This window comes from Dermacentor silvarum, chromosome 7, assembly GCF_013339745.2.
Source record: "Dermacentor silvarum isolate Dsil-2018 chromosome 7, BIME_Dsil_1.4, whole genome shotgun sequence".
Lineage (NCBI taxonomy): Eukaryota > Metazoa > Arthropoda > Arachnida > Ixodida > Ixodidae > Dermacentor > Dermacentor silvarum.
The window spans coordinates 5,644,852-5,666,817 of record NC_051160.1 but is presented as its reverse complement, the minus strand read 5'-3'; the positions used below and the strand labels follow the sequence as shown (position 1 = coordinate 5,666,817).

The 21,966-nt window shown below is 43.9% G+C and overlaps 1 protein-coding gene across 2 annotated transcripts in view; it reads left to right on the top strand.

Annotated features, from left to right (window-relative positions):
* LOC119457476 (proteasome activator complex subunit 4A) overlaps positions 1-21,966 on the top strand; it is a 96,700-nt gene that overhangs the window by 40,661 nt on the left and 34,073 nt on the right. The window contains exons 15-28 of one of the 2 annotated variants that reach the window (XM_037719055.2): positions 1,321-1,458; positions 2,122-2,343; positions 3,331-3,488; positions 3,968-4,060; positions 6,534-6,589; positions 9,234-9,299; positions 9,356-9,411; positions 9,476-9,574; positions 11,230-11,292; positions 12,249-12,344; positions 12,411-12,734; positions 15,351-15,460; positions 17,796-17,849; positions 20,623-20,752. In XM_037719055.2, coding sequence (XP_037574983.1) covers positions 1,321-1,458; positions 2,122-2,343; positions 3,331-3,488; positions 3,968-4,060; positions 6,534-6,589; positions 9,234-9,299; positions 9,356-9,411; positions 9,476-9,574; positions 11,230-11,292; positions 12,249-12,344; positions 12,411-12,734; positions 15,351-15,460; positions 17,796-17,849; positions 20,623-20,752 — 1,665 coding nt within the window. The remainder of the gene's footprint in view (positions 1-1,320; positions 1,459-2,121; positions 2,344-3,330; positions 3,489-3,967; positions 4,061-6,533; positions 6,590-9,233; positions 9,300-9,355; positions 9,412-9,475; positions 9,575-11,229; positions 11,293-12,248; positions 12,345-12,410; positions 12,735-15,350; positions 15,461-17,795; positions 17,850-20,622; positions 20,753-21,966) is intronic. The other variant, XM_049670116.1, reaches the window with a different exon arrangement.

The following is a 21,966-nucleotide window of genomic DNA, read 5'->3' as shown; positions in this document are numbered from 1 at the left end:
TTCTTCAATAACTTGCACAGCAAATCCTACGGGAGAGTGGGGTCGGCCCCCAATGCTCCGCCTACTGAACGTCACCGTGGTGCACAGTTCAAATTTTATTTTGGATGTTCACGGAGATGCCACTAGTTATATTTCAGAGCCTATGATGCGCCTAACATATTCAAAGGCGGTTGTCCCCAGCGAGCCCAGCCAGTGAACTTGCCGCAGCACCCTGCGGCAGCCGCGGTATCTACGCTAGATAGCAAACCGCAGCTACATGCAGCTGTAGTGTATATGCGCAGTGTTTGCTTTGCGCACGACAGGGCCTTGAGTGTGTGCTCGCGCTCATATACTCCAGTCTGGCCATGCTACGTGGTGTGGACCGGCTTTATCCTGCACCAGCTTGACCAACTGATAGTAGCCACATCCAAATTGCTATTTTGAAGCGCCAACAATAGCTCAATACGAAGTGAAGCCGGCCAAGTCGTCTAACTAGGAGGGGCCAGGAGTGAGCAAGTGATGGCAAGCGTGCCTGTGGTCTGACCTTAAGTTTCACGCAGTTCAAGGCTTTTCAAAACTTGTCAAAATTAGCGAGACCTGACGGCTGCGACACCGATAAGTAGATTAGCCAACGTTTAATTTCTATGCGGGCAGCTGCAGCTGAGCGTGAACAGCAGTTGGCATCATCCAGATGTACGTAATTCTTATCAAAATTCAAAAGCAGATTTTTGCTTACTTCACCGTGTTTACTAAACGTCGTCAATAAATACTCACAGTAACAGTAGGAAGACGCACACTGATGCTAATACCCTTCTTGATTGATGTCAGTTTTTGACCAATAGCAGCCGCGTATGGGAATCTCCTATATTACAAAATAAAGCGTCTAGAAAACAGTGAGGTGCAGGCTTCTCTGTTGATAAGAGCGTTTGAGAAAAAGGTGACTTTGCGCTCCGCTTGTGAGCTCCAATGTGCAGCGCGGAACTGCAAAATTTGGCTGAGATGTTCACAGCAGCGTATGCTATCCACGGACTGTCTTTTTTTTTTTTTTTTTCACCAAGCCCAAGGGGTGGTTTGGACCCCTTTACCTATCTTGTAAGCAGTATTGTTGTAAACATAATTCTAAAGGGACAGCAGTGGCAACTCCGAGGTAATGGGAGATGAAAGTGATCTTAACAAAAGTGAACTAAGTGACCATCTTGTAATCGCTGTATTTATAGAGTGAATTAAAAAGGGTGCTATAATGAATTGAAGAGGGCACTGCTATCCTATATAGATGCATTGTTTGAGACCAGTTTAAAATTAAGCACTCTTTACTCATGCGTTTTTCTGTGCATAATTTAGGTCAATCCCAACCTGGCACTGGCCACATTTGTGCCACACTTCACCAAGCTTGTCCTGGCGCTGACCGGATCTGAAGAAGTGGCCACAGAGGAACTGCTTGATGATGAGCTTCTCTTTGACCTGCTGCTGCTTTCTGAGGTAACATGAAAGGACATGTCCTTGCGTATGCTTCAGAAAGAAGAAAGAAAAAAAGAAACCTGTGTGCGTGTCATATCCTGCAAAGTTTCACACCGTGTCTTGTTTAGCATCCTAGGCCGGTATTTTGTAGCGATGCCTTATGACTTATTCTATACTAGTCTTATCATCCACAGCTCACGGCTGGCTGATCCCATTGATAACGCGAGCGGACTGTCGCTCTGACCACTGACAAAGCGCGATAAGCGCCAAAAGGCATTAGCACCGGAAAGGCATCACTACAAAATACCGGCCCTAGTCCTGTGTGTACTCCTGTGCAGTGACATTTAGTCATATAAGCGCTTACTAAGTTACCCACACTGCCAGATTGTGTACAATTTTTCACAATATTCTACTGTCATCTGCAGTCATGAGAAGTCATGTGCACCATGTACAGCTTCTGCAGTCATACATCAGTCCTCTACAGTCATAAGCAGACTTGAGCAGCCTGCCTGGTCCTGTGATGACATAATACAAAACTATCATTGATGCTCTGCCTTTGTTTATGCCTTTGTCAAGGTATTTGGACGAAATTACTCATTAGCAGGTTAACGTGAAGTATATGTCAGACTGCCCCTGCTAGCACACACCTGTAACCTTTCCATCCTGTCCGATCACTTGGTGCAGATGGTGCGCTGCAATGGTCAGGAGCTGCTTCCGCACCTGCCTTCGCTACGGGATGTGCTGCATCGCACACTGCACCTGTCGTCACGACGAGGCTACCTTCTGGCCAGCAGCCTGCTCCGAAACATCCTGCGGGCTTGCAGCTTGGTCTTCCCCCTCGACTACCGCATGACGGCAATACCATGGGAGCGGTGCCTCGACTTTGCAAACTACTTGCCTATCAGGGTGCGTGTTGCTTTCCGGACACCACTTGTCAGTGATTCTGCTACTAAACAATGAAGGGTGTGAGTTCGTCTTTAAAATCGTCAATATCACTGACTGCGCAAGCTTTGACTTCTTTAAGTCTTGCAAAGTTTGCTACTTCGTCTCAAGTGAAACAGCTTTGCGCTTTGTCAATGCACCTACCGCTGCTTTTGCGGCGGTTTTATCGGCCGTATAAACTAGTAAACATTCGCTTACTAACTAAATTAACAAGCACAGTGTCATGTGCGCACAGGTAAACATGAACACATCTCGCTCGATGACCACGGAAACTCGCTGTCAAAACTCTGGAGCTCAGAAGCGCGGCAGCAGCAGCGAGCAAATTGACCTTCATGGTGTCTCTCGCTTCAATGCAAGCTAAATGTTGATAGTATAGTGCATGCACACCTAACGGCATTCTGCGTGGCATACTTTGTCCATGGCGCAGATCATTTTCGAGCAAATGAAATGTACACCCATGGTTCACATATGATGAGAGCTATGTGTACAAATTGCAAACAAAGCCTAGGTGGCATGGAGGGAAACCCACTTCCAGTTTTCTGCCTCGTGTTTTCCCCCTATTGCTGAAAATGTTTCTGCGAAATATTTTTTCTTTTCATTGATTATGCTTATCTTGAAGTGTTTAGCACATTTAGGTAGAAAATAAACAATTTTGGGGCGCATTTATATGTGCCATCATTAAGAGTTAAAGGCTGCTATCAAGAAATATGCAATTACCAGCCCTGCAGTTTTGCCAAGATTGCTTCAGGGGTATAGACTACTCATTTATAACTAGTTTAGCCAAAGTGAAATTTTGTTGCAGTTGGCTTTTAAGCTTGAACCTTGTTAACATAACTTAGTTTTGCAGTTCTGTTATGATGAAAAGCGATAAAGCATGTTATCTAATGCCTACATCAGACATCAAAATCAGAGATTGGAGAGTCCTCAATTGTGGATTCTACATGCTTGTAGGAGTGGGGCCGAGCGGGAGACCTAGATCATCTGGACATCAAGTGGCATGTGCCAACCACTGAAGAGCTGGCGTGCGTGCAAGACCTGCTTGAAACGTTTCTGCAGCCAGAGTTGCAGGCATTGCTGGCCTGGAGCCGCGGAGAACGCACTCTGACCAGGTTGGTCTAGAAGCACCTTTGTGGTCTTTTAACAACAGGGCAAGAGGAGGTGAGGTCATATGGTACATTTGACTGGTCACTTTCGACTGCTCTCGCAGCAGTCGAAAGTGACAGATTTATTGCTCCTTTTATAAAAACAATTACAAGGAAAGATTCGTCTACGGAGACATGCTAAGGAATAGAGCAAGGTGAACCTGCCAAGCAGGGATATCGAGTGAATGTTTACCCATTCCAAACTCCAATGCCTATCTAGGTCATTCGCAGGAGTGGTACCGCAAACCGAAGTGCCCCAGCAGTGGGGTAGTGAAATTCATCTTGAAGTCAGTCTATTGATCCTATTTCTGATATTCAGTGGCTATATTTGTGTAACTAGTGACAACCTGTGTATTTGTGTGCTCTTGGCTTGAATAAAAGCGTGCCCGAGTCACATGTGACTTCCTTTCAGTTGAAGACTCTCAATTGATGATATGCTTTTCCAGGGAAGAGGTACAGCGCAGCCTCAACCTGGTCCTGGATTGTATTCTGGGAGCGGGCCTTGTGCTACCTCTTTGGCCTGGGGAGCCCATCAACCTGTGAGCTTTGATTTCCTTTATGTGTGTGTATGTGTGTGTTTAGTCAAGCCAGTGCTTGACTTGGTTGGCTCTGAGGTTGATTAGGTTGTGCAATTGTTGGCACATGAATTTGCTTAGGTTAAGCCTCTGGCCTAACTAACTTCAGCCCTAGTTCAGCTTTAGGCCTCGCGATGAGTGAGTTAGTGAGTACGAACTTTTTGAGGTTCTGAGGGGAAACCTTCAGCTGAGGCACCAACTTTTTTACAGTGAGGACTTGTCAGAGCTCTTCTAGCCCATATTTTTTTGTTTATTTTTACATATACTCATTATGAGAACAAAGCATAGTGTTTTTATAAAGGAGTATTATAAGCAAAAACGCATACAAGAACAATATAAAGTGATGATGCACTGAATACAAACTTTGCTGGACTGAAATTTATTGGAAGGCTTTATAAAAAATTTATACACTCGTTCATGTAGTCCCAGTTTGTATAGGGGGTAAGAGAACAAATATTGAGCATACATTTCGCTCATGTGCTCATGTGCAAATCATGCATCAAGTGAAGCATAGAATGCACTTAAACTTACAGGAGACATCTCGGAAATGTAATCCTAGGATGGATGGCTTGGTCTCGCAACGCGACAGTGAAAAGTTTTAGGAATTAAGAATGAAAGTGCTTGCGACAATTCAGCTGTCTGGTATGCATGAACACCTGAGAGAGCTTTTGCGATGCAGCTTATATTGTGTCAACTTAGGGAGAAGAAGACCGACAAATTGCATGTCAATGTGTGGGTTTTACTGACAACTAGCTCCACAAAACAAGGACAGGCTGTGCTAGTGGAAAACCGACCAGGTGGCAGCCCTTAAGTAGCCACTACTTGCACAAAACTTGTCACCAGCAGTAACTGATCCAGTCAAACCCACTTACAATGCTACTGGTTTCAACAATATATCAGATATAACAATGAGCGTCCGGTGCACTGTCAACTTTTGTATGTGTTCTTTGGCAAAATAAACCACTTACTACAATGCTCCCGTGCCGCGTTATCGGTTACAAATTAAATCTGGCTACTGAGTGTGCTCGCCGAAAGCAAAAAGGAAGTGAATCTCTTGTGTGAAAAAAAATACAAGCCGCCGCATCTGCTGCGCATCCCACACGGCACGCCTTCGTCATATCACCCAGCCTCGTGCACCTCTCCCATCTCCCTTACGCCGCTCCGACATCAGCACAGCTGACTCGTGTATCGTAGGTGTGGAAGGAAAGACAGGAGAGGGGCATGCGAAGCCGACAGTGTGTGGTGCGATGCATAGGGCGACACAATGAAGGCCTGCCATGCAGGGTGTGCACCACAAAGGCAAGAGTAGTGAAGGCACACAGGCAAGTGCGGCAGCTGTTTTTCATTTCTCTTTGTTTCTTCTTTTCTTCATTTTTTTTCCCCCTGGATTTTGCACTTCTTTTCTTTTTGGCACAGCCACTCAGTAGCTAGATTTATTTCTTATAGCCAATAATGCGGCATGGGAACATTGTAGTTAGTGGTTTATTTTACCATAGAACACACATGAAAGTTCACAGTGCCAGGGCTTCCCATTCTTATGTCCGAGTATTGTTAAAACTGGTAGCGCTATTAGTGGGTTTGACTGCACTTTTTCATGTCCAGTTAAAACGTTTGGACGTTTGTCCCCTCAGCTTTCTTTCATGCGACCTGGTTATAACAGTTATCAGTTATAACAATGGGACTTTTTAAAATTTTATTTTCACTTGAATATAGTTATAAGTGGGTTCGACTGTAGCAGTTGAATCTGGCTACAAGGTAAGGTGTGTGTGCCAAAATAAATAAAAAAAGCATAATTTCTGAGGGGGGGGGGGGGGGGGGCAATGCGACATGCTGCACTCACCTCCGTGCCCCATGCCTTCGCCACACCCGCCTTTGTGCCTCACACCCCACACTGCACGCCTTCGTCACATCAGCCTACTTATCGCCGGATTTGTGCACCGACAACGTCAGAAGGATGGAAGGGAAACCTGGTGCAACCTGTTTATAACAACTTTCTGTTATAATAGTGGGATTTTCTTTGCACTTTGAATATTGTTATAAGTGGGTTCAACTGTAGTAATGATGGGAGTGTCAGTAAGCCAGTACTTTCACAATTGCAAAAATAACATGTCTCTTCAAACATGGGTTTCAAATAGTGAGTGAGCTGGCTTTTCTTACAGCTGCTTTGGTTTTGGTTCCTTGATGTTTTCACTGCAAGGCACATACAGTTCACCTGTCAATAAATGTAATTTTAAAATTAATACCACATTTTTATTGTTGTGTGCATTATCATTCTTGTCTCATTTTTATTTATTTTTGTGTGCATGCAGGTGTGTGTGTGTGTGTGTGCGTGCACGTGCACGCACGTGTACATACATTCTATTGGTTTGCTAATGCTAAGTAATGCTAATTTTATGCTGATCATTCAATATTTGTCTGCCTTCTTTCCTCCTTGCAGGCTTGCCTCAAAAGTTCCTGCCCACTTTGAGTACAAGGTCTTCCTAGGAATACAGGGCAAGTCTTGAGTCATTCTTGTTGAGTCCTTGTTTTGGCCAGTCATTGTACATTGTAGAGTTGGATGGTGTAGAGCAACTGCTTTTAACTGGCGAAGGAGATAATTGTCGATTTACTAAACAGGTTTAGTTAATTTTTTTATTAAATCAGTGGAATTTTTGTGAGCAAAAATTGGACACATAGGCAGTCAGGTACAGTCAGCGTCCGATTTTTTGGACTCCCTAGGGGCCGCGAAAACGACCAAAAAATCGGGCAGTTCGAAAAAACGAATGCATGCCTTTTACTGCCCCCAAGGGCTCAAGTTGCCACAGGCATGTCTGAAATAGCTATGAAGGCCTGCCAGTACACTTATTAGGCGTATCAAAGCTCGTACTGTGCTAGGAGGCGGCGAGTGCACGCGTGTATAATTAAGGAATTCATACCATGCCCCGTGACATTTGCCCTTTCCCACTCTTGATATGCTTCGCCGCAATACTTTGCATATGCTTCACTGCGTAACACTGCTGTGTTGAGTCGAAGCTCACTTTCGGGAACCGGCATTCCGAGTTTCCAAGACATTGGTGAGGATTACAAAGCGGAGTCGGCGCCATTGCTAACAGCGACGTATTGTTTCAATGAAAAACATGGCACCGAACAGAAAGAAGCTTGGTAGTGAACGTCGAAGTAGCTAGGCCTAGCATTGCCGCAGTGGTGGCTACAGCTGCCAGTGGATCAGCGTGCGAGAGCACCGGTTCAAGGAGGCGAGATAACCAAAATGACGGCAGTGGTGGCTTCGATTAATGCCATTTTGAACCTGCAGTCATGGCAAGAAGTCGGGAAATTTGGACGGCAAAGGTTTTTTGCGTCTGAAATTTCAGACGTTTTTATGGGGGGTACGTGGCGGTTTTGCGGAGGCGTCCGAATTATCGGGCAGTCCGGAAAATCGGTCGTTAACTGTATTGCATTTTATGACAATGTGCCAATATGTAATGGTGTGTACCCTGAATAACCTGAAGCTTTTTTGTTTGTGTAAATAGTTCACAAGCTACTTCTTGAATGTTTCCTGCATTCAACTTTTATAGACTTTTATATCACAAATTATAGATTTTGTGATAACCTGTAAACCTGTTTATGTGAATGTTCGGTTTTGCAATTGCTATATCGATTGAGTGTAATCATAATCTTGTATAGATGTATTGTGGTATTATTTTGACTGTTGACTACAGTTTTGTTGCTCTGCCATGTGCAGTGTAGACCGCTTATAACGAAAGTCGCCGGAGTCGCGAATATCTGCACTATAAGCGGTGCCGCACTATAACCAAAACAACGATTTTCAAGCGCTGCATGTATGCAAACATGTAGACCAAGCATGTAGATGCGCTTTGTACTATCGCGCGCACATCGCGATTACGTTTTTGCCAGTAATCTGGCGAAAACCTAATCGCGATGTAGCCAGTGCTCTTCAAGCTCGACAGCTTTGCACCGAGCCAAAACAACACAACTGTTTCCCGCAACTGCTGGGGAACAAACCCTGACCGCTATCGGCACGATTATGAACGGCGACTTTGCGGTGCTGAAGGCATGCGCCCGACGCACGCACTGAGTCTGGACGACTTAACTACCATTCGCTGCAGCAACTGCAGTCGAAACTGCGGTCGCTATCTATGCGATAATCGATGGCGACTACGCAGTTTTTTTAGGCACGCGGTTGACGCGTGTACCGAGTAAGAATGAAACTACTGTTCGCCGCAACCGCTGCGGAGAAAACCGCGGCCGCTATCGACGCGATAGTGGATGAAGACTACGCAGTTACGAAAGCCCGCGGCCAACGCGGTGTTATGCATGGCGTTAAACGCAAGATTACAGGCTTTAAAGACACAAATAGGCTCGAAGCGTTCCAGCGCTGCTGTCATTCACGTACGATTTCAACTGATGGCTGTGGCGATGCGGACTCCGCCGCTTCATGTCGGTTGGACGCTATAGTGCCATTCTTGTTCTTTTGCGTCGCACATTTGCGGCCCTCCTCGCTCACCAAGCTCCGAAAATAGTTCAAATTAACCGATGTACGGCCAAATAAGCCCGAATTAACGAGAGTTTGATTGCATTGAATAATGCATACGCCGGCCGGGAGCACACACCTTGTTGAGAAGCATGCTTGCTGCCACCCTTGTCGGCGAGATTTTCCCGCGGAAGCCGCATTATAACCGGTATTTCGTCTCACGCGGCTGCACTGTAAGCAGTATCTGTATACATGGAGTTCTATGGGAGGGTAAACGGGAGTCGGAAAAGGCCGCGTTGTAGCCAGTTCTGCACTATAAACGGTTATGTTATAAGTGGTCTATACTGTAGTTAAATGGATTATTGTTGTAAAGTAATAATTAAAAAAAATTGGTATCCCCAAAAATATTTTCAGTTAGAAATTCGAAGATAGCCACTTGTTATAGTCACATTTACAATCATAAGATATAATGAAGCTACTTTCGCATTAGATGCAACTTCATTCAAACAAGGTTTTTGGCGCTGTGTGTTAAAAGAGATTGCCGCATAGTAAGGTAGGTGTCAATTTTTGAGGGCTCAGGCTGTTTTGTTTCACTGGCATTTGACTGCTGACGCTTATCACTTGTGCTTGTTTTCAAAATATTTTATTATTATTTTCACCTTGCAGCTGTGGACTTCAAATCTGGAGAAAACGTGCGACAAGTCATAGCCACCATTATGCGAAAAGTTTTAGGTACGTAGTACTACGTCTGGTTTACTGCTAGCGCTCATGGACTGTTGGCTTTGCAGACCATACCCTGAAGACTCACGAAGATGACATCAAGTCTCTTTGCCTGATCATCAAGGTAAGACCTAACCAAGCATCACACACTGTGCATTTCAACTGCAACACCTTCTCTCTCATCATAGATCTACCATGAACTCATGTTCTTCTGGGGAATCCCCAAGGATGACTTCGATACTCGGTGGAAGGGGTTCAACATCGTCAAGAAAGGCTTGGAGAACAGGGTATGTTTGCGATATTTGTAAAGTGTAGCTTGTGGTAACGTGCGAGACGGGCGGAAAACCACCTTGTCTTTTGTCACAATGTTGCAAATGTAACTGTACTCCCAATTTAGAAGGTAGTAAAGTTCTATTTGGACACAGGTACGAAGTGTATTTGATAGTTAAGGCTTGCCATGTCCGATTTGAGTAGCACATGTTTAAGTCAGCCTTTTATTAACATTTGTAGAGAGGAATTGTCATGTTTGAACCTGTCGAGAGTGAACATGTGTGGGCATGGTTGATAGGCTGGCACTGCCTTCCCCAGAGCATGTGCAGATAGTTTTTGGTCTGTTTCTCCACAGTGCGGGCTTTCAGCTGTCACTTAGTGTCTGTGTTCTTGTGCATTTTGATCATCTTGTGCTCAAGCTTTTCGTGCTTGCCTGTTTTCAAACCATGAATGGAGGTTGTCGGTAGAAAGTGGTGAGTCTCAGAAAGAAGAAACATAGTATCAAAGTCATGTTAATATACAGTGCAGACCGCTTATAACATAAGTCGCCGGAGTCTCGAATATCCGCACTATACTATAACCAAAACAACTATTTTATTGCGATGATGGACACTCCAGGCGCATTTCTGCCGTCGCTGTCGCCGTGCTCTAAGTTCGGTATTCACTTACTAAATAAATTAAGAAGCACGGTGTCATGCGCGCACGAGCGAACATGAACACATCTCGCTCGATGACCGCGGAAACGAACTGTCAAAGCGCTCGAGTGACGAAGTGCAGTGAGTGAATTGACCTTCATGCTATCATGCCTCTCGCTTCAATGCGACCTATAAGCGGCGAAAACACTGACACGCGGCGGACTTTCCCCATTGCAGATTGCTTTCAAGATAGGGCCAAGGCGATCGTATCGCCGAAGTGGATCGTCGCAGATTACGTCCTGCTTCGGTCCACTGAAACCGTTCCGCATTGCTTTGCTGGCGAAAATCCTCTCGTTCTGTTTGCACCCGTCCCGAACACAAGTTTCGGATTCTTCGAACGCCCGTGATGCGACCCGATTTCCGTCCGTCTCCACACACATGATTACTTTCCTTTTAAATGCGGCATCATGATGAACTCGGTACTTCATGCTGATAGAGCAGATGCAGAGAATGTTAAGACAGACGGTAGACTATTGCCTAAGCACGTGTACTGCAGCACATGGAGGAAGCTACGGTAGCTAGGCTCGATGCACGTGCGAGGGGGCCATTTTGAAATGCTGATGGCTACATGGTGACACAGATTTAGGGATGTACTCGGTTCTAACGCGCACGCAATTTTTTTACCTGTTTTATCGGAAAAAAACTGCGCGTTAAGAGTCGAGTAAATATGGTATTTGTGGCTTGAGGGGAGCGTTTGCCGTCTAGGTTGACTGCCGAACTTCCAGGCAGCTACACTGTAACCAGTATTTCGTGTCCCGCAACTGCACTATAAGTGATACGCGTAAACATAGAGTACTATGGAAAAATTAACGGGAGTCTAAAAAGACCGTATTATATCCGGTCCTGTACTATAAGCGGTTATGTTATAAGTGGTCTATACTGTAAATATAAATTTATAAACACCAATTTGTCACCTTGGCTTATTACAGAACTAGGGCATACAAAGTGTCACTGTCTCGCCATCTTTCTCATTGCAGCTGGCCAAGCACAAACAACACATCCGAGCTCTTCTAGTGGACAGGGCACAGCTGCAACAAGAGGTGAGTTCATCAGTCGTCATATTTACTTTATTTCAACATCACAATTCGAAGGGTACCCATGTTGAAGGCCATAAAAGTGTAAAAGATAGAAAATGGCTTGACGAGGTCATGGTCTCTTTAACTTGGCACAGGCAGTCGGAACATGGATCACGTGAATGGGTCATGAGGACTGGCCATGACAGACTGCTGCTTCAATTACTTCAGAACAGCCGTAACTTCTGTAATCATCTACTGCTTCTACAGACATGTTTTCACTGCTGTGCCGGAGCTAGTGGCTTTGAGAGGATAACAAAATAATGCGCTCTAAATGTTTTCTGATAAATGCTTGTACTCTGAGCTCACATGCTATGCGACGCCTGCGGTAGAAAGGGTGTTCTACATCCGCTGTCATGGCCGTGAGTTGTGCCGCTGGCTAACACTCCCAGGGTTATATCTAGTGTCCAAGAAAGTGGATGGGAAAATGGCACTGCGGTGCTTCAATTGGTAAGAGCCTCACTCGCGTAATGTGTAGGCATGGGTTTGTATCCTACCTACGTCAAGTTACTAAGCATGTGCTGAGCAATAAAATGCCATAGACTGTAAGCAAGGGCAGCAGGTTTGGGTTTGTTTTATTATAATCATATGGGGGGGGGGGGGGGTAATAACAGATGCAGTTTTTCTTGTGAGATTGTAACATGTTTGGTCAGTGTTTTTGAATCGTGGTGTCATGTAGCCGTTCTTTATGTACTTTCAGGTGTTGTAGTATAACATTTGATGACCATTTCAGGCATTATGTTATTTTCTTTCTTTTTCATTTTTGTCCACTTAGTGCTACACATATCTTATCACCTGTTCAATTGTTCCTCTCTAACACCAACCCATTACTGGGCTGACTCAGTCGGTAAATTAAGTGATGAAATGTGTTCCACTCTGCCTTCATCATGATGCCCTGTTTTTTTTTTTTTTTTTCCATGCAGATGCGTGTTCTGAGCCGTCACCTAAGCTATTTCACAGAGCTACACCGAGACCTAATGTTCGACCTGTCGCGCCTCGCCACCAGCCACTACAGTGAGGTAAGTTGTCTGCATGAAATGCTGAGTTTGGTTTTTGTACAACGTGTGCTGCGACATTCGGTGCAGGTGCGAATTCAAGCACAGGAGGTGCTGGGCAACTGCGTGCACAGTTACCCGGGGTCGCACTCTCTCCTCCTGCAAGGACTGATGCAGCTGCTGACACCAGAGCAGGCCGAAGTGACGCACGAACAATTCAAGGGTGCCCTGTACACTCTGCTCGGAAAGAAGCAGCGGACTATGCTCGTCCTGTGTGACTGGCCGTTCCTGGGATCCCTGTGGCCTGCACTGGTTGGGGCACGGCACTCTGAGAAGCCATCCATCATCTGGCTCCTGGAGCACATCCTCGAGACGCTGCAGAAGCACCTTGAGACCATCCAGCTTGCGCTTAAGGTACAACATTGTCACATATTTGGCACACCCCTAGTAATTATACTCTTGTTGTTGTGTGCTACTTCCTGTCTTCACCCTCATTCTAAGTTTTCAAAATAAGTGATCAGTTGTTTGTCAAGACTCGTGTCATTTTCTATCGTTCAGGTTGAGTCTTGGTGCTGTTCCCCCCTCCCGCAAAAAGAGAAAGGGAATGATAATTGGTCAGAGAAGCACCACTCTGTCCAAAATTGGAGACATCTAGCTTGTCCATAAACTAGGGGTGGTCAAATAGCGAACAACGAGCCATGGTAGCTCAGTAGCTATGGTGCATTGCTGCTGAGCATGAGGGCATGAGTTTTTTCCCAACCGTGGTGGGTGCATTCCAAAGGGGGTTAAATACAAAAACAATGCAGTTGGTGCATGGTACATGAGTGGGTCAAAATTAATTTGGTGTCTACTACTACAGTGTGCTTAATAATCAGATTGTGGTTTTTGCACATGAAGCCCCAGAATTTAATTACCGTAAAAAATGGACTATAGGTCGAACCGGAATATAGGTCGACCCCCCAACTAACCAATTCTAAAAATGAAAAAAAATCTTTTTCAATGGCAAAAGTACCGAAAGACACCCTTACCTTTAAACAAATGCGACTCAGCCGGTTGCACAATGGTGACAGTATTTATTTAAATGCTGCTCTGTGCCGTGATGATAAGGTGCTGACAAACACACGGGTCGATGGTCGCACGATATGAAGCCCACGGCAACCTGGTGGGTTGCCGTGGGCTTCTGCTCGCCTTTTTCTTGAAGGCGACAGTGAATTGCTGTCGGCTTCCGCTCATTTTGAAACAAAATGTGAAAAGGCAGCCTGAATGCGATGGTGAAGGTCGCTGTTTACTTCCTCTGCCATTGTTGCAAGGCTTCCGTAGTTTTTCCGCCAAGTCTGGTATATAAGACGAGGGTCGACTTTTCGCAATGGTTTTTTGAAAAAAAGTTCGACCTATATTCCGGTTTTTACGGTATATAATATTTATAATAGTGCAAATTTTTAATTGAATTGAATTTAAATATTCAAGCAATATTACCAAGTACTGAATCGAATATTCAATACAGGTGAACCTCGTTATAACAAAGTTGCATCCGACAGGGAGATACCTTCATTATATCTGACATTCGTTATAAACATATTTGTTACATGTTGATATCGATGGGAAGCATTTTATATGTACTTCCTTTCATCTAATAATCTGTTATAGCCATGTTGGTTACATTGCAGTTCGACTGTACTGTTTTCTCAATACTAAACAGCGTAAAATTTAAAGTTATTGTAGTGCCTGTTTGGTTCAGTAGAACCCCGCTGTTACGTTCCCGGGTGCTGCGTTTTCCCGGCTGTTGCGTCATTTTCGGCCAGTCCCGGCAAAGCTCTCATAGAACCCAATGCATTGGTAACCCCGCTGTTGCATCGCAACTGTGGGACCGTTCCCTGCATCATACGTTGCAAACTGCCACCTCGCACCGTCCCGAGCGGCCATTTTGACTTTTCATGTTGCTTGGCTTGGTGGCTTGACGATGGCATTGGCCGCCCAAAGTACCGGGGGCGACAACTGTGATGTATTTTCAGTTTCCGCCAGCAAAAGTATGGCCCTTGAGATCCGTATTTGCTATCTAAAGATGGTGTCTATGACGCGTTGTGGCCCTAAAATTGGTTTTGGCTCATAGATGTTCCGTATAAAGTCCAAGGGCGATAACGCCATCGCCACGCGCTTTATGCTGTATGTATGAATGAAAGCGTGCGAGGGGAGCTGAGAACCGCGTCTAAATCTCGCGCGCGTAAGAAAGAAAATCAGGGAGGAATCGCGCCTTCTTCCGTTGCGCTCAGGACACCAGCGAGGGGGGAGGGATAGTGGGTGGTGTTGTAATGTACCCTAGCATCAACTGCGTACTACGTGGCAGCACGTGGTGCGTCGGCTGCTCGTAGCTTTGTGCGTGCTGTGTGTTCTCGGCGCTCAGTTTGCGTTGAAGCTATAGACAACAGCACGAAGGTCACTTCGGTACCTTCTGCTGCGGCGTTTCCTCACGCCAGCGTTTGACAGCGTGTGTGCGGCCGCGCTCATCGAGTGTGATGTGTTCATGTTTGCCTGTGGGCACTGACACCATGCTTGTTAATATAGTTAATGTTTACTAGTTTATACGGACGATAAAACTACTATCCTTACTTTGTATCGCTGTCTACTAATTGCTATCGCAATCGATGCTTCGGCTTTCGGGCAAAACTGCGACTCTTTTTCACACATAAGAATTAAAATGATATTGTGTGCAGTTCAACACTACTCCCATTTCTCCATTTTTCCTGTTTCTCTGCTCTTGCATTTCCTGGCTCTTACGTTTTTTTTTTTTTTTTTTTTAACGGTCTCATGAAAAGCGTATCAGTGGGGTTCTATTGTATACACAAGTACATTTCATCATTTTATGCATGACACTGTGCTCAAATGGGCATCAGGTCAATTGAGCACATAGTAAATGAGAAACAACAGGAAGGTCATCAAACAGGTTGGAGACAGCTGCAGTTATTCTGACTTTATCACACTTTGGTTTTCTCAGCACTGACTTTGTCCAATGCATGCCCTTCGTTCCTTCAGGTGCCGGCATCCTGTGTGGAACGTGCACAGCAACTCGCACTCGCTGCATCTGCTGAGGAAATGTCTGCAGCTGTGGAAGCTGAGGAGCAATGCAACAACCGTGCAAAAAAGTAATTGCCACAAGAGGTTCAGTGCATTAAGAGGGAAAACTGTGCTCTTTCTCATAATCACCCGCCGGGGTGGCTCAGTCAGCTAAGGCGTTGCGCTGCTGAGCACGAGGTCGCGGGATCGAATCCCGGCCCCGGCGGCCGCATTTCGATGGAGGCGAAATGCAAAAACGCCCATGTGCTTGCGTTGTAGTGCATGTTAAAGAACCCCAGGTGGTCAAAATTAATCCGGAGCCTTCCACTACGGTGTGCCTCATAATCAGAACTGGTTTTGGCACTGTAAAACCCCAGAAAGAAGAAGAAATGTTTCTCATAATCGCAAGTGGTTTGCAGTGTCGTAATATTTTCCAATTGAAATCTGTATTGTATCCCTGTGCATCAAGAAAATTTTGTTTTCTTTTAATTTTACTTACCAGATTGAACTTACCAGATTGAAATACATTTTTTTCTTAGATGTAGTGAGAATCCATCTGGGTCACCCTGTATTTGGGGGATGTTAACCTGCAGCTAATTACGTTTCAGGAGTAAACTCAGCGTCGCTAACAGACAGAGGGAACAAAGGGACACATTGGCATATCACTTATGTCAACATGTGCCCTTCTTCATCTTCGTTGGCCTGCAGAATTCTCAAAAACCCTTACCAACTAGCTCAGTATACCCTACTTCTAAATTATGCTTTTCCAGTCACCTAGAACTGTTGCAAGTAATATAACTAGGTTAAATATACCTGTAATATTTTGCTACCAAACTTATTTATTGTTAATCAGCTGTTAAAGTCAACAAATTAGCACTTGAACATACTTACGATTTTCAGACCAGTTATCTTTGGAGGCCTAACCCATTAGTGCCCAGTGTACTTTTGAAAGTACAGCGCCATGTTCATTTGTAAATAGTTAAAGAAGAAACATACCGTTTTCCCTAATATGCCATTTTGCTAAGAAAGGTCTTGCCAAGGCGACCACATTGTAGTTTTTTGTTAGCTGCATGATGTCTTTGATCTGTTTGTCTCCAAACTTAGAGAAGTGCTGAACGTAGCAGGCATTGCTGTGTGCGCACCTTGTTTATTTTTTGTCATGCTCAGTATTGATTTCTCAAGCTGTTTTTTGTATGTAAGCTTTAAAAAAGAATGTTTTAAATAATGAATGCATGACATTCTATGCACCTAACAATAAATCTTCATAGCAGCGCAAGAAAATGAATGTAGGTGTACTTTATAAACTACACTGTACCTATGTGTATGCAAGCAGGGTTTACTTGTTCTCAAAGCACATGCAATGCTTTTTACCTGTTTTTAGGCAAAATATTTTTTTGCTGCCTAAAAAACCTTCAAAGACAGTTGCAGGTATAAGGAGAGAATAAGGATCACATGAACATTGTTACTATTCCTCCTGGCCCCTTTCTTGCCACCAACAATGTCATGCCTTCACAATCAATGAAATAGCAAACAATGTTGCTGTAAATTTAAATAGGTAAGAAACAATTTAAGATATTTTTGGAACATTTTATATAAAAACAGATTATTTGAGCACAATTTCATTAAAATTGCACAATAGGTGATGGGAAACAGAAAAGGATAAGGACAATGTATATTCCTCTGTGAAGCGAGATGAGCTATGCAACAAAAATAGGGTAACTTGCATTCGGGAAGCAGAGGTGGTCCTCATTTCATAATAGGTCAGATAATTTTAACAAGAGTCGCTGAACAAATCATGCAACAGGATTACAGTGCAAGAAATCGGCTGTCTTCGCAGGAGAAGTTACCATTATATTTTATGTTTCAACTGCCAGTGAACCAAATGCTGAATGCTTTTGTCTGGTATGCTTGCAGCCATCGTAAAATGTCATATCTGTATCACTTATTATAATAGCTCTCTCTGCATGCGTCTTGGAAAGCAGCACCGTAGCCCTTCCCCATACCTGTAGAAGTCACATGTGACACACTTGAGTAGTAAAAACACTTCTCTGTAAAGTAATAAGTGCTGCTAAAATGCTAATTTTTCCATTAGGAGGTTAAGCGGGCCTGTATGAAGTTTAATTTGACCATTCAATGTAAGCCTTTTCATTTTAAGACGTTCTAAAATATAGCACACCTCTGAGGACATGCATCAGATTTGGCTCGGCATGCTTTATAAAGTACACCATTCTAATGTTTGGAATAATAAAGCCCTTTCACAATGTATTTACAGTGTGAAAAGCCCATTGGGTACCAAAAATCAATAACATCTGGCTGGTAGACTTTTCCTGGGCTTCAATTGGTTAAACATGTACCCTTGGGCTAATTGACTTGTTTAAATATTGTTAAGTTTGTTAAACTATTAATTATTTGCTCATTTCACAGGGAGTATCAAAACCTCGTCTGCAAGCTGGTTACTCAGGTGGAGAGTGGTAGCCTGTGAGTATCCACTCATGCTTCTTTTTTTTTTTTTTGTCTGCTTAAGAGATATAGCGTAGCGAAGACATATTCCAGCATTGACATATGCCGGAATGCATAGCATTGACATATGCATGGGAACAGTAGTGCTGCTAGTGACATCTTGTGACACTTTTCAATTAGGAACAACCGAATGAAGCCAAGGAAAGCACAAAAATAATGGTGATGCAATATGAGTCAAAATCGGGCATTGATGTAGTATTTCGTGAAGTTGTGCTGTTGTTAATTTTCGATGATGTTACTTTGCCTTCTGACCATTGAGTGAGAAGGCAGTGGCAAACAATTTATTTACGTTCTCTTGGTGCTGATAACGCTTTCAATTCCTGTGCACTGCCCACCCATGATGGGAAGGCTTCCCCTCCTCTCCGTTCCGTGCATCGCATTGCAACGTGCGTCATGGGACACGAGGAATTCCACAGAATTGTTTTTCAGGACAAAGTAAACTATCACGACAAACTTCTCTTTGCAAATGGGTTACCTGTTAGCTATGAATGTGATGGTCACTTTAATGTGGTTTTCGCAAAACTGTGCAAGAACCGTCTGTTGCAATAAGCATCAGAAATAAATGTAACTGTTCAAGGCAGCGGAGTAGAGAACAAAAGTAGCATTCTAAGCAGTACCTGCCATGATGGCAAATCCCAGCCGCAGTGGCTGCATTTCGATGGAGGCAAAATGCAAAAACACTCATGTACCGTGCATTGAGTGCATGTTAACGAACCCTAGGTGGTCAAAATTAATCCAGAGTCCCCCAGTATGGCTTGCCTCATAATCGTATTGTGGTTTTGGCACGTAAAACCAGAATTTAATTTTTAGTTCTAGATAGTCGGGCAGCACTATTTCAAATTTACCTAAATGAACAATGAGAACATACTGTTGTTTTTTCTAGTGTATATAACTAACTATGCATTGTTTTTTTTTTTTTCATTTACAACAATTTATATATGTACATTTCTTTCAGCTGGTACGTGAGTAAGGAACTCTAGCCACAATGGCTAGCATTGGTTTTATTATAACAACTGGATACGAGTAACAATTTTTAATTTAAAATCTTGCCTTATACTTATATACAGTCAATGCTCGTTACAACAGACAGTGATAATCCAGCGAAAAATGTCCATTACATCCGAACTTCGTTCTCTCCAAAATTAGGGTTGCAGTGTGTTGTGAAATGGTGGAAGTTCGCAATCACAAGAAAAATAAAAACATTAACATTAAAATAAATAACTATATATAGACTGGTTTATGGGGTAATCTTACAGCCATGCTGCACAGCGTCTTCCTGTCTGCCATTTTCCGGATGCTGGTTGCTGAAAAATGACAGTTTTCCCACATTAGAGCATATATAAACCTGCATAATGGCGAGATTAACAGCCAGCACAACGGCGGGAAGCCAGCCGGCCAGCGCTGCCATGCCATCTGCCTAGCCCGATCGCGTTGTTGCTGCCATTGGCGAAAATGACAGCTATAGTTTGTTCTTCACGCAAAACACTGGCTGGTAGTATAAACTGATGCCTTATTTTGACGACTACTGTCAAACCTGTAGCGTGAACAAGAGCCGCGGTATGAGGCAAGTTCAATTCGAAGCCCCAGTCTGGCTGCCGCTGCACTGCATGCAAGACGGCTCGACCGTATCACATGCCTCGCAGTCTGGACGCCGTGAATTGCAGCATACCTTTGTTTTTGTGCAACTTAAGATAATGAGAAATAAAGCTTTCTCAAAATGGTGCATATTGCGATAGTCAGCAGTTGTTTGAAGCGCCGTACACTACGGCTTTGCTTTGAAGCTGGTTAAGCCTAGCGATACCCTTGGCGCTTTCTCGACACTGAGTCGACAGTGGCAGGCAGCGGTGGTCCACTTGCATGGTCGGCACGAAAAACTCTCTGCTGGCGGGATGTTGCATGGCAAGCTGTTCCGGGGAGCTTGCCGCTAGTGTATTCATTGCTTAAGAAAAAGTGCATTTCCGCACATTTCAAAGCAGCCGGAAATCGTTGCATGCAGTGTATTGCTGCACACACGTGTCGCTACCGCAAAGCACATTGTATTTACACTATGTAGACAAAATTTGCCCGAAAATTTGTCTGTTGCAGCTGATAGTACATTATAGCCAGGTCTGTTAAAAGTGGAATTGGTTGCATTGATAATAAAGGCAGACTTAACTAAGTGAGAAGAATAGTCTGTTATATCCGAAAATAAGTTGTATGCGGATTCGTTGTAACGGACGTAGACTGTATATATAGTTCAGAAAGAACATATATACACTTACGAAAAAAGCATATGTACTTGTTAACTTCTTGGCAGTCGCACTTTTGTTAGTTTATTGCCAAAAAGATTTGCAGTTTTGCATTAATTGCAAGCAGTAGGGCTTGTAAGTGCTAATAAGTACTAGTACTAGCACTGCTACTAGTACTAGCGGCACTACTAGTACTGCAAGTGATACTCTAGCACTGCTACTTGTAATAGTACAAGTAGTACTTCTAGTTCTGGCAGTGGTACTGTAGCACGGCTATTGCAATACCACCACTACTGGTATTAGTAGCGATACTAGTACTGGTACTAGTAGTAGCACTGCTTAGCCTACTACTACTACTACTACTACTACTACTACTACTACTACTACTACTACTACTACTAATATTGCTAGTAGTAAAATCGGTACTACACGTACTGGTGCTAATAGTTGCAGTGCATAATAAGTATCATGGGGATTGTGCAATGACAGTGTTACATTTGCAGCCACTGGCGCCACTACCACATGGCCCTGGTGATGGTGAAGCTGCTCATCAGGAACGACATTCCTCTGCCCGCTCCAGCTGTTCAAATGCTGGTCAATCACTTGGTGCATGACACGCTCAACGTGCGCAAGGTTGGCATAAGCTTTGCAACAGACGGTCTTTTTTGTTTTGCCCACTTAGTAAGTTGCACAGAAGCAATAACCCTGATTTCTGAAAATCAGGGTTATTGTGAAGAGCAACTTCCTGAGAATTTTTTATTGCGCATCAAGACTTCTCATGTTATAACAAACCAGAACAATGTTCTGTGACTTATTCTGCATATACACAGTGTCGTCCATTTTTAAAGGAAGCACCTGATTACTATTCATGCACTCATGGCAGCTTAAGTTTGTCAAAAAATCCAGGAGACTAGTAGTACACTTTATTTTGCTGGTTGGTGTGAGTTGCTCAAAATTTTAACTTCAGTGCAACATAGATAAAGATGACAACAGTATGCTACTTTTAACCATTGGAAGCAGCACACTTCCAGCTGAGTTGATCCCTGTGTTATCGTAGTTGTCTTGTCTATGTTGCGCTGAAGCTGACATGTTGAGCAATGCAGCAGACTTATCCTTCATTAATGGTATCAGCGTTAAGTGTTGTATGAGGCACATCTACCCTTTGCAGTAGAATAAATGCTGAATTTTATACTGATTCAAATAGTGATGACGCGCTTCCCCTTAAAAAACATAGGTGATCTTGTGCATATGGATAGTACAGTTGAACCCACTTATAATGATCACAGATATAACGATTTATTGTTTATAACTGCCACATTTCAATGCATTTATGATTTATTATCTATTGGCCCGCGCTGTTACTATTTTCTGTAGGTTCCGCCGCCATGCACCACCAAAGTACCGTATGCAGTTGAACCCATTTATAACGATCCCAGATATAATGATCTATCAGTTATAACGACCACATTTCAGTGTATTTATAATTTTCCGCCCTCCCTATGGAAACTGTTTCCAGATATAACAAACTTTTTTTAAATCGTTGTGCTGCTACAATGAACGCTTTGAACCCAGTCATGGTAAAAACAGGGCACACGCAAAATTCCAAAGCATGAAAGCACGACCAAATTGGGCGCCCGGCAGCGCACGCCCTGCTCCTGTCCAAAAGGGACAATAATACAGCCTTCAAGATGAGCAAGCGACCGCCTCGCGTGGATTTCAGATGCCGCGTAGAAGGTGATGTGTTACAAGGCACGCCTCCAAGGCGGAGGCGTGCTGCATACAGCATAAACAGCATGGCGTAGGACGTGCACTGACGCATGCGCCGGTGGGATATCGGATGCCGTGAT